This window comes from Odontesthes bonariensis, chromosome 1 (assembly GCF_027942865.1).
Source record: "Odontesthes bonariensis isolate fOdoBon6 chromosome 1, fOdoBon6.hap1, whole genome shotgun sequence".
NCBI lineage: Eukaryota > Metazoa > Chordata > Actinopteri > Atheriniformes > Atherinopsidae > Odontesthes > Odontesthes bonariensis.
In genome coordinates, this window is record NC_134506.1 from 19281890 (window position 1) to 19294879 (window position 12990).

General features: G+C 38.5%; 1 protein-coding gene across 1 annotated transcript; it reads left to right on the top strand.

Annotated features, from left to right (window-relative positions):
* Positions 1–940: 940 nt before the first annotated feature.
* On the top strand, positions 941–7601 carry nae1 (nedd8 activating enzyme E1 subunit 1). Its single transcript, XM_075451924.1, has 20 exons — positions 941–1030; positions 1437–1540; positions 1623–1683; positions 1781–1811; positions 1919–1990; positions 2930–3009; positions 3095–3204; positions 3330–3439; positions 3548–3610; positions 3723–3786; positions 4153–4244; positions 4325–4384; positions 4496–4629; positions 4708–4783; positions 5306–5345; positions 5813–5899; positions 6037–6129; positions 6307–6421; positions 6500–6549; positions 6666–7601. Exons 1-20 carry the CDS (start codon positions 981–983, stop codon positions 6773–6775), a joined length of 1602 nt encoding a protein of 533 aa, XP_075308039.1. The 5' UTR covers positions 941–980; the 3' UTR covers positions 6776–7601.
* The last annotated feature ends 5389 nt before the right edge of the window (positions 7602–12990 follow it).

The window sequence follows — 12990 nt, forward strand, 5'->3', positions numbered from 1 at the left end:
AAGAGTGTTCCCAGTTTAGAATAACTCATCATCAAAGGCTACAGAATTCAAAAATAGCCTGTAGAAGCAAACATGAACACAAACTGCAAAATTCAAGTGTTACCAAGGCGTACTACTTTTAATAAACTTTGAAAGCTTTGACTTCTTCCATGTCTGTTTCTTTTGGGGAATTTTCATACATTTCCTTTAGCTTTTTACGAGTTTTTTCTTATTTAATCCACAGTTAATGATATACATTAATGTGTTGTTTTTCAGCAACATTGTCTTGTATGTCCTCTTAAGTTCCCCATGTAATGCATCGAATGCACTGTAAAATATCAGTTAATTAGTTGATATTCATACAGTTAATCACTTTTGGCTATGTGTTTGAATGGGAGTGTGAACTTGCTCTGCGTTATGCTGCACAGTTTGTTGTGTGTGTTTTTATTTCTGGGATGCATGTTAAATGTACACAGGGTTTATGCATCATCACTTGATGTGCTTATTTGTTTCTACTAATATCAAGTTGTTTGTATAGATCTGGACATGGATACATACAGTGTGTGTATGTTAGTTTATGTGTGACCGATTGCTTGCTTTCTTGTGATTTGTCTTTCTGTTCGATTGAAAGTTGCCGTTTAATTTCCAGTGTTAAACCTAAAAATATAAATTAAATATTTTGTAGTAATCAGTGAAGTATATTCCTTTCTTTCTTTCTTTCTTTTTTCTTCAAGCAAATACCATCCCTTGTTTTTTGATTGTCTGCCTTAATTCCCTCCCACTTTATCACCATGCCTGATAAAAAAAATAATAAATAAATCTAAATAATAATTTTTTTTTTTCCATTAAAAAAAATGTTGTAAATGTTCATTGCGATTTGTCACGGCCATTGATTTGTGTCGAAAGTGAGTCTGTGGATTTTCGCGCCGCCATATCTGTGTCGAATCTGGCGACTCTGATGTAACTATACGTTCATAAACGTCACCCATTGGAAAGCTACCATGGCAGCCACCAAAGCCTCCAAGGAACAAAAATACGACAGACAGCTTAGGTAATTTTAAAAGTATAACGGTTTTCATAGAGAAATGTCATTATTTGACTGTTTAGTGTATTTGATATGAGTGGTTCCAATGGAGACATTTGCGAGGCTGGAGTGCTAACGTCAGCTAGCATTAGCTCGCTGCTTGTTATTTAGCATTAGGAACGTTAGCTTTGAGGTTAATGTGATGGGTCGTTCCGAGTTTCTGCATAGAGTTTGTTCGTTCATCAGAGCTTCCAGCCTCTGCAGTGATAGCTGCCACACGCTCATTACCTATAATGGCTATTTTTCACGGTTTAACAGAAATAAGGGCTCAGGACAGTGGGTGTTATCAAAGCTGTACGGTGCCCGACTGTGTCGTTACACCGACTGATGGTTTGATGGTAGAATGACGTCTTGTTATGGTTTATGCTTTCAGACTGTGGGGCGACCATGGTCAAGAAGCACTGGAAAATGCACATGTATGTCTCATCAACGCCACTGCAACAGGAACAGAAATACTGAAGAACTTAGTGCTTCCAGGTAAGAAGATGTGGCTCAGTGTTGGTGCTGTTGATGGTGATTAAAACATCTGTCTTATCACGTGAACGGATCTATTTTACAGGGATTGGAGCGTTCACCATAGTTGATGGACACACGGTGTCTGGAGAAGATGCAGGGAACAAGTGAGACTGCTTTTTTGACAGATTATCTTAGTCTAAAATGAGAAGTTATGCATGTGTGATGGTAACTGAGCTCATTCGACTTAATCTCGTCCTGCAGCTTTTTCCTTAATAACAACAGCATTGGAAAGGTAAGCATTACTGAAATTGTTTAGATCAACAATGTTCGTATGATCAATTTAATCTGTTCCATTGGAAGAATGGAGTGTGAGCCTTTATCTTTGTTTGTGTGTTGCAGAACAGATCACAGGCTACCACTGAACTGCTGCAAGAACTGAACAGTGATGTATCAGGAAACTTTGTTGAGGAGGTTGGCGTTTAAGTTTTAACCTGCTGCAGTAGATGTTTTCACAGAATTGATTAAGTTTAATTAGGAGTAAGAAGAAAAAAGAAAAAGAACTAATTCACATCACAATAGCCGCTTTGGGACTGTAGGAACCTTTGGCAGTTCTAATAACCTTTTAATCCGCGGGGCCGTTTTCTCCCGTGTTCGGACATACAGGAACTCGGGGCTATCTCCTTTAGTTCCTATAACCATTTTAGCTCCTTCTCCGAGGTCGGGTATTTTCATGGTTCTATAGAACGCATCTGACGTAGGTGTGTGGTGGTCGGTAGCTACGCCCCATGTCATGCTATCACGGCTGAAATGTTTCATCATACCACACAGACAGAACCGGCGGGTGTTTAATAAGTTAAACTTACACTGGTCTCCTTTGTCTGCAGCGCTCTGCTCTCCTTTCTTCCTTCATGAAATGAAAAAGTATCTCCTGACTCTCTGTGAGCTCTTCCAGCCTCGATTGTTAGACGCCCGATGTGATCGTCCATGATTAATATCACCATCATGCAGACCATGAACACGTTGGGCTCCCCGCTCTCCATATTAGCTTCTTTGTGGTGTTTTTTCTTGTCTCCTTACTTTTACCGGGTTTTGTTTTGTTTTGTTGTTGAATGTGGCGCTAAACGGCTAACGTAACACGTCACTGACGCAGACAGCTGCGCGCGGCGCATCAGTCCCGACCTGGTCCCGACTCATGTGCGAATGCAGACTGAAACAGTTCCGCTGGGGAAGGACAGTTATCAGAACGAAATTCGAGTAGGACAGGTCTGATAACTGCGTTCTTATAACTACTCTGTCCGAAAGCGGCTAATGAAAGATGCTCTACAGGTTAAGAGGGATATCTGTGAATACAAGACGACACTGATCTGTCATTTATTTTTTTTTAATTTTATTTTTTTTCTTCTCTAACAGAGTCCAGATAAGCTTCTGGACAATGATCCAGAGTTTTTCCACAGGTTTACCATTGTCATTGGTGTCCAGTTGCCAGAAAGGTATAAAAACTGCAGAAACTTGTGTTAGATTGGCTTGATTTGTGGCCGTTTTGTTTGTCCACATAACTTGTCTGATGTTCAACAGCACGTGTTTGCGGCTCGCCTCAGTTCTGTGGAGTGCCTCTGTACCTTTCCTAGTCTGTAAAACTTATGGCCTCATAGGCTACATGAGGCTGGTGGTACAGGAGCACACAGGTCAGTGGCCCCAGGACTTTTCCTTATTTAAGTTTAACTCGTTGTCATTTTAAACAGCATATTTGTCATCCAGATTATTCTGTAGTTTACGTGTTACTTGCATGTTTTTCTGCTTCCCTCTTTAGTGATTGAATCTCATCCAGACAATGCCTTGGAAGACCTAAGATTAGATCAGCCTTTTGAAGAATTTAAGAACCACATTGAGTCCTATGACCTTGGCAGCATGGACAAGAAGGTGTGTTGTCATTTGGGCATGTACATCAGTTCATTAAAACTATTGCAGCTGTGTGGCAAAGGTTAACTTATTGGCTGATAGTTTTCCTGCATTCCGTTTAATTTGTAGGATCACAGTCACACACCGTGGATAATCATTGTTGCCAAATACTTGGAGAGATGGCTCAGTGAGGTAGGAAGATAACTTTCTGATAACATGTCAATCAAGTACTCCAACACTTGTATTTATTTGTGAGCGTTGTTGTTTACTGTTTATTTTACTCTTCCTTCATTTGCCGTTGCAGCACAACTGTCAGCCACCAAAAAATTATAAGGAGAAAGAGGCCTTCAGACAAATTATTCGGGAAGGTATTTGTGTACCTCTGGATCACAGCTGCTTTTAAGTCCGTCCCCTTGATTGTGCACATTGGTTAAGATTGGCTGTTTAAATCCAGGCTGAAAACAGTTCTATTTAGCTGTGCATATGACACCTGAAAGTATTTTATCTGCACTCTTCACTTTTAAATTAATTAATTCATGATTATTTTTAATGGGTTTTTTCATTTTAATTTTAATTTTTATTATTTTTTATTTCTTTTTAATGATTGTATTGCCTTCTTGTGTAGCTGTGAAGCACTTTGAATTGCCTTGTGTATGAATTGTGCTCTATAAATAAAATTGCCTTGGCTTGCCTAAGATGTTTGTTGTTTGTTTTTGGTTTTTTTCCACTTTTAGGGATCATGAAGAATGAGAATGGTGTCCCAGAGGATGAGGAAAACTTTGAGGAAGCTATAAAGAATGTCAATACTGCTTTAAATCCAACAATGGTACCAGATCTCCCATTCTCTTTGGTTTTAAGCCCCTGGCAGCCTGTTGTTCCTCTTGTAATGTCTTTTTGTTTCTGCAGATTCCGAGCACAGTTCAGGACTTCTTTAATAGCGAGCAGTGTAACAACATCACAGCACAGGTTTTTGTTTTATTTCTTTATTTCTTCATCACAGTAATACACATATATATATGCTTTTTATTTTAACGTTGTATGTTTTTAACAGATTTTGTTTTCTGTATGTGTTTGTAGAGTTCATCCTTCTGGGTGATGCTGCGAGCTGTAAAGGAGTTTGTTCACAACGATGGCAATGGAAGCCTTCCTGTAAGGGGAACCATCCCAGACATGATCGCAGACTCTCAGAAGTTCATCAACCTACAAAATGTGTAAGTGGAGAATATGCGGGTGCCAGCTGTGGAGATGAATATGATGATTTATTGCTTTGGGTTTTTTTCAAATTGCAGTTACAGAGAAAGGGCCATGCAAGATGCAGCAGCTGTTTCCAAGCACATAGAATGTCTACTACAGTCAGTTGGAAAGGTGTGTCTATAAACCAAAATCATCATTGAGAAGGAATATTTCAGTCTTGTCTCAGGCCATTGAACTTGTCCACCATCATTTAGATGTACTTGGGGGGAAAAAACAGATTTAACAACATAGATTCCGCTGGAATGTATTTGTAGATCACTCTGCTGCACCAATGCACCAGTTTGGGAAACTAAATCTGCTCAAGTTAGGACCTTTGTGTCTTTATTTTGGATTTAATGTCTGTTTTGCCTTGATGGGATAAAGTCATACCATTTTTAATTCAATTCTGTTAAATTTGAGTTTTAACGTGCCAATTCCCAACAAAAGTAATCTCAAGATACTTTACAGATGCAGTCCAGTTAAATCCAATTATAATCCAATTATACTGAGTTCATTCAAGTCCAAAATTAGTTCCATTCAGTTAATACATTTCCCCCTCAAATTTTCTGTATATGGAATGAAATGTGTTGTTTGAAATGCGTTTGATCCAAAGAAAATGGATTTTCACTTAATGGTGTCTGCCCTCTTCTCTAGCCACCAGAAAGCATCTCTGAGAAGGACATCAAGTTATTCTGTAAGCATCCTGTTCTTTAATCGATTTCCTTTATGCTTACTTGGTTATTTTCTTTGTAATAATTGATGAATATCTTTACAGTACACACATACACATTTGTCTATTGTTGTTTTTTTGTGAACTTATTCAAATCCTCTGCTGACGTAATTATTCTTAATATTTGTTGTACTGTGCATGTAAATATACCCACTGAAGACCTTTTTAGAAATGCATAGTGAGCTGCGTCCATACACTGACCGACTATATTCATCTGTGAAAAGTTGTTCACCGTGGTTTTCATATGTTGTCCTCATACAGCAGCGCTTCCTGTTTAACATCAAAGTTTTTTGTTTATCTGTTTAAAATTTGTACTGTGTGTGCGGACTGATTTGGAAATGATGAATTAAGATCGGGGTATTTTTTTTATTAAGATTGCCAAACCTGCAGTGGAATTATTCATAACTGTAGGAAATTGTGTTTGTCTGCAGGCAAGAATGCATCCTTCCTGCGGGTGGTGCGCTGCAGGTCTCTGGCTGAAGAGTATCATGTGGATTCAGTAAATAAAGATGAAATCAGTAAGTTTGAGGTTAACTTTTAAGCTCAACTTTGATCTTTTTTTTTATTGTACATGTTGGAGCTATCTTTAGTTCTTTTTCCTCTTCTGGTAAGCATAAGGCAAATTCAGCTGGTAATCATAGCGTTGTCTTCTCAGCTTCATGTATGGACAATCCAGACAGCGAGATGGTCTTCTACCTCATGTTTCGAGCTGTCGATCGCTTCTATCAGCAGCACTCCCGCTACCCAGGTAAGACGTGTTTTACGTCTCCATTTTTAAGTCTTACAACTGCACAAAATCAAACAGTCATTTAGCTTTTTGCCAGGTTGAAAATGTTTCTACATCTTGGAGGTTTTGTGTCGTTGTCAGACCAGCTTGCGTAACATGTATGAAAGAAAAGTAAAAAAGTATTTCCTTTTACCACAGGAGTGTATAACTACCAGGTGGAACAGGACATCAGCAAACTGAAACTGTGCGTGAACAGCCTGCTGCAGGAGTACAGCCTCAATGTCAACATCAAAGACGACTACATGCACGAGTTGTAAGTCCAGGCTGGATTCTCTGTTTAGAGTGGATATCAAACACTGTCACCTAACTTGTAACTGTTTCATCCCTGCAGCTGCCGGTACGGTGCAGCAGAGCCACACACGGTTTCTGCATTTTTAGGAGGTAAAGTCTGAGTGCTCTTTGATAATTCATTGACACATGATGTCTAGTCTGTCTAATCAAAACCCCCGACCCCATTGCGCTGCTAAAAATACCTCTGGCAACATCTTTTTGTGTAGGATCAGCTGCTCAAGAGGCCATCAAGATCATCAGCCACCAGTTTGTGCCATTCAACAACACTTTTATTTATAATGCAATGTCACAGACCTCTGCAACATTTCAGCTTTGAATGCAGTCAGTGCTCCTGTGCTTGCCAACAGATGAATCTGAGAAAATGGTGAAAGGATGAATGGACTCGATCCTGCTGTAAACTACTCTTTAGGGTTTGAGAAATGCGCTCAAATTTAAAAGTGCTCCAGACAATAAATTCAGGACACGGAGCACATATGGGGTTTTCTTTACCCCTTTTTTTTCTTCATTTTTGTTCTAAACAAAACCTGGATTGAAGCTTGCAAATAGCTTGTGAAAACCTTCATTTAGTAGTTTCATCTGTGACGATACATTACAACATAGCGGCACTTTGTATGCACACGTTCCAGCTATCTGTTATTGTGCTTGGAGCCACCTCTGTAAAAACATGTAACGTTTTAACTGTCATGTATTGATATAAAGGACTCAACAGTTTACCCAAATCTGTTTATTTTCATGTAGAAATGGACAATGACGCATTCAACACTTGTAATGACCTCAGCTCCTCTGCTACAGTTGAGAAAAAACTTTAAGGTGAAACTGATATTTCAGTTTTGTTTTTTGTTTTTTAAAGAGACTTGTGTTAAGGACTTCAGAGCATTCAGTGTCTTCACTGCAGTTGGAGCGCTCGCTTAATTTGGTGAATCACAATGAAAAAACTTTTTGTGTTTCGAGCTAATGCTATATTACTGATTTTTACATTGCATCATTTGATTACTTTGTCCCTATCATTTTACCAAAAAAAAAAAAAAACATCTGTGTTGCTCTGCATCAGTGTGTGTATAATGGCTGCCCAATGTATCACTTTCAGTCACTGTGGGTTTTTTGGACTTCGGCACCCGAACAAATGTCCGTTGACAAGCATGTGATTTGCTTGGGAAGCCTGTAATATGACTTACCTCCAAGCTGAATCCACATATGAGCCAGGATTTAGATTGAGAGTTGATGTTACTTTTATTCATCACCAGAGGGCGCTGTCCCCTATTTAACCATTTGTTGATCATAGACCATTGCCCTATGGATGATGACTAATGGATTCATGCTGCATTTGACGTAATCAAGTGAAGGACTTGAGAGAGAGAAAAAACAACTTGGAATGTTAACTATTACCCAGGGCGATGTTTCTCGGCAGTGGGTGCTGTGTGGTCTTCATATTGACTATGGTGTGATGAGCAGATTCTTGTCAGGGTATTGTGTTATGAGGATCATTGTGATTTAACTGTGGGCAGGATGAGGCTGTCTTGTGTGCCCCCCCCCCCTAGATTTTGCTGAATGAAAATCTCAGCAGACCTCAGCAGACCTTGCTCCACCACCCTCGTGCTTCCCAACCCGCATCTGTGACACATTTGGTCACACACACGACACACCCACCATCCCCATCTGTCTGAGCTGGTTGCCAAGATGTACTCTGGCCATTTCCTAAATCCAGAATTTGTCCGCTGCCTCTTAAAGATTATCGTGTCTTCATCCATCCAACCATCCATTCCCTGCCTCTTTAGATTGACATGTTGTGCCAGGCTTATTGGGGCAAAACAGAACGTCTTCCTACTTTTCATTTTAGAAATACAAACAAGTCAAACTTTACATAAAGTCACCAGAAACTGAAATAATCGGAAAACTAACTTCTAACTACTTAAAATGAGTCACAGTCTTTTAACGTGTTGATTGCTATGTGTTCAGCCTGACTTCACATCTGTGTCAACATCCTGACATATATCATTCACAATCGGTCATCTTAAACCTACCAAAATGTTTTTGAGATGCTGCTCTGTGTCTGCTTCACACTGTCAGACCCGAGAACAGTTGTGTGTCCTTGTAACTCAACACCCCCACCCTTGTAAGGATGGTTACTGATGAGAGATAAAGAAGCAAACAGGCCAAGGAGACCAAACTGATACAGCAGACTTGTTATTCCTCTTTTAAGATACTTTTTTTTTTTTTTTTACTGAAGCGCCCACGAGGCAAAAGTAACAATAGTTTTCAAGTAGAACCGAGGAGTGGGAAAAAAAAGGAATTTTAAAAACTGAAAGTTTCACCACAACTAAATTCAATAACCTTAAATCAAACATTGTTGTCTTTTGTAGCAATATATTGAGTTACTGCTCACATGTACAAGTAAAAAAAAATTCTATTTCTTAGTTATACAATATCAAAGAAATCTAAAACTTGGACATGAAATCTCTTTCTAGTAAGTGGGAAGTTTTACTTTTGGATCATTTAATCACTGAAATGATTCAAAGAAAAATAGCGACGTGGGCACTGATATTTAATTTGTTCATAAAAAATTTAAAATCATTTAATCCATCCGAGTCTTAAAAGAAAAACTGTTCAACCCAAGTAACACATCAACACGTGAGTGGCTGGTAGAAATAGGAAAGATTGGTGAAATAAAAACAATGAAGATTGTATAGTCACGCTTTTGTTTGCCAAAACCAATAAAGCACCTTTTAACAAACTACTCCTCTCTGGTGGTAGGGCTAACGAAACAAACGTAAAATGTATTTTTTGATGACTTGGTGATCTGGATCTGTTGTTTTGATGGATATGGAATGAACTGAAATTGTATAGTTGTGATAAATGTCAGTTTTATAATACCATTCTGCTGCAGAGAACACAAAAAAAGGGTCCCTGTGACATGATGCAATGATGCGTCATCTTGAAAAATGTCATGTGTCATGTTTCAGTGAGCAGAGGGCTCGTGGTTGGTTAACATGTGGTTGCTGTTATCCACTTAATGCAAATGGACGTCAATTGAACACTCATTTTTGTCATGTGATACTGAGTTGATTCATTCATTTATAATAGATTGCTTCTGTATATTTTGATTGTGAATACATAAACATACATAAAGTAATATGTGCTAAAATATATGATTTATTTGTCTACCAAACTTCTCTTTGCATACCCAGCATTGTGGCTATCACATGACTACAGGTCTTAACTTGGCTTTGTTGAAGCTTATAAGACCCGCATCGAGTACCATGTTCCTCTTTGGGTCTCAAGACTTATTGAGTAAGAAACGGTCCGCAAAAAAACCTGAGGTCTTGATACATTGAAAGAAATAAACAGTGACGATATGGAAGTCAAATGTTTTGCTGCCCCTCCGGTTATGCCGTCAGAGTGAAACGCTAAAAGAAGCATAAACAAATAAGTTACAGTCAACACACTTATTTATTAATCTAATTTTCAGGAGACTGTCTGAACACAGTCTCCTGAGGGACATGTCTGTTTGCTTCGCTGCAATAAATGCTCTACTGTGTTCATCAACTTGTTGGTGCTTTTCTAAAAACAATGCAATGAGATGAGCTGCTCCTCTCATCACTGCTTCAGTGAGGCTGAACCAAATCTGTCGATTGGCATAAAGATGCCTAAAACCATACGCTGAATGTGCTTCTGTGAAGCCACGCAGAGCTGTAGACTACGGACTCACAAGAGCATTTAAAAGAGGGATTTTTTTTTTCTTTATGGTTGCTGACAGCCATACCATAAAATAATTAAAATGCACCAATAAATATGTAGAAATTAGAAATTGATTGTGCATTATGAAGACGTCAGCTCCCAACTGACTTGAAACTGTTTTGTCTTTTAGCCACAGCAGAAGCCATACAATTGATATGTATGTATCTGTGTATGTGTGTGCGTGTGCGTGTGTGTGTGTGTATGTGTCCACAGCGAGTGGGAGGGAGAGGGTGGTCGTTAATGCTAAAATCAATCAGTAAATCAGAAACCAAGCCTGCAGAAGGGCCACATTGCCAACCTTGATTTTCGCTGGAAGCTTCTAGTAATAAAGGGAGAGAAAGTGGGGGAGGGAATTGGATGAGTCAGCATAGGGAAATGGAGGAAACTGCACAGTAAAGGTGGCAGATTGATGGTCATATTTTCCCCAAGGATGAGGGTTGTACGTCCCCTTGTCACACCCTGTCACTTTATAGAACGTTGCATTTTATACATCGCAGTGTAAGAGACTGAAGACAGTAAGAGACAAAGATATTCAGAGGTTCAGGGTGATGTCTTCCCAGTTTGAATCTGGCTGGGATCCAACTAGTCCTCCTCTTCAAGAGGCCCAGGGTGAATTAAAACCAGGCTGAATTAAAACGGCGCAGAGTGAAGTATTTCTCGTCTTTGCAGGGAGACTGCAGGAGGCCAGCATATTTTAAACCTCTCAGGGTGTGCTGTGGGCCTCTTTATTTCTCCTATAAACAGATGAAGCTGTGACTCCACTCCAAAATCTAACACCTGTATTTTCTAAAGCCTCATGAGTGTGTTTCTTATACCCTAGTACAATGCTGATTGGACAAATATTATTCAAGTAAATTGCTTTAGTTTGATTAAAGAATTATAAACCAAAAAAGAGGAGACTAGTAACTTGTAGTGTGTTTCTGGGTATAGTCTAGGGTTGCACCTGTCCGGGCTAATGCTAACTTCAACTAGCAATGAGATAGCCATGTTAGCGTCTATGGTCATGCCATTTGATCAGACAGCCTTCACATCTTAAGTGAGGATTTTGCCTGAATTTGTTAATATTTAAACCTAAAACACCTGCTCAATGTGCAAAGTAAGACCTACGACGTACTGCTAGCTTTCTGCACCCATCCTGATTTTACCAACATTTCATCTAGTTTTAAGCTCAGGTTAGGCCATGGCTATATATTATAATAAGACCAGTAATTAACAAATAGGCAATAAATTAAATGCAAATACAAAATAGATAAGGATAAATGTGGATTATCTGTTAGCAGAAGAGGCTATACTGAACATTAACAAAGCTAAAACACAAACTAAAAGTAATATAAAACAGCTGTTGCTCATTAAATGTTGATGTATCTGTGGTTAGTTTTGATGATAAAATTTGTTGAAAAGTTGGCAACTGAAAATCCTGAAAATAACTCCTTTCAGTCTCTGGACCTCTATCTAACATCTACAAAGAGTGTTGTTGCTGCCGCACTTGCAGCTATGTACTCCTTGTGATTCAAATAAAGATATTTGTTTTTGCTGGTATTGTTTGGTATCTGTTTGTTTCCCTGTATCTTAGGGGGGTTCAAATTCTATATATATTTTGATGCTCTATGCCATTTTAGCTCATGCACTGAAAGTGTGCCAATAATGTTTGATTTGCATGTTGATGTAATGTCCCAAACTACTTATTGCAAAGGGTCTTTGAATGCATGGGAAATTTTTGCTTTCTTGTTTTAATATATACTTTGCTTATACAAAATTTAGATATCATGTAGTACCCACTGCAATGGCATCTGGGTCCTCATTCTATTTTCATTTTTTATTTTTGTTCCAACAGTCCCCAGGTTAGTCTGTAAGTCCTCTAAAGGGATTTTCAATTGAATATTTGAGTGAACAGAAATATCCACTAAAGTCGAGAAAGTTTTTATTCTATATTGCAGTGCATAGAAAATAGAATCAGGTAAGTACAATTACATCCTAAAATAAGAAGCAGTAAGTATATCGAAGCTTAGAACTGTCAAGTTGACCTTCTTTATTCTTTATTATTCTTCATTGTTTTTGATAAATAGTATCAACCTGTCAGATTTGATTGTGTATTAATGCATACAGTATGCACAGGCCTTTGAGGGTCTAAAGGCTGCTCATATAAGTTGATATGTAATAGTTCAGTCAGATATATTTAATTATACGTTCATTCGTTTTTCTTTGTGAAGTCTGTGATTTATATGCACTCAATGCAGTTTTAGCCAATTTAGAGCCTGTGAGGGTGGAGCTGCAGAGGCCTTAATATTTATATTCCTTCCAGATGCATTGTTAATGAATTCATGTAACACATAGACGCACAGGACAGCTGCTATCTAATATACTAATAGAGGAGAGGATTTAAACATAAGATCCTGCAGAACTGGAAATGATTTGAAGACCAACCCACCTCTGTTGTTGTTCTTTCAGGAGAAAAAAAAAACAGTATTTGCACATATATGCAAAAGAGACTTAAGGGTGTGTCCATTCTGCTTTTCCAGCTTAGCAATACCAACAGAGCTTATAGCAGGGTCAGATCATATGAACTGGAAGTGTGGACAAAAAAATTCTCTGTAGAGTTGAAGATGAGGAAAGTTGTAAAACTGTATGTAGTAAAAGCCCAGTATGTAATGAAGCCCTGTTCTTTCAGCTCATTGTGATCTAAATATCCAGATTTTTTCACGACTTTCACTAATGTTGTAGCTGAGTTGATACTAATCCTTTCTACTTGTGGTCAGTTAAGGAGACAGGTCGTAAAAGAACACACATTAACAGATT

Coding starts and splice junctions, on each gene's coding strand:
- nae1 (XM_075451924.1), top strand. CDS start 981: ATGGCAGCCACCAAAGCCTCCAAGGAACAAAAATACGACAGACAGCTT. Junction 3,440..3,547: donor TTGGCAGCATGGACAAGAAG/GTGTGTTGTCAT, acceptor TTTAATTTGTAG/GATCACAGTCACACACCGTG. Junction 4,784..5,305: donor TACTACAGTCAGTTGGAAAG/GTGTGTCTATAA, acceptor CCTCTTCTCTAG/CCACCAGAAAGCATCTCTGA.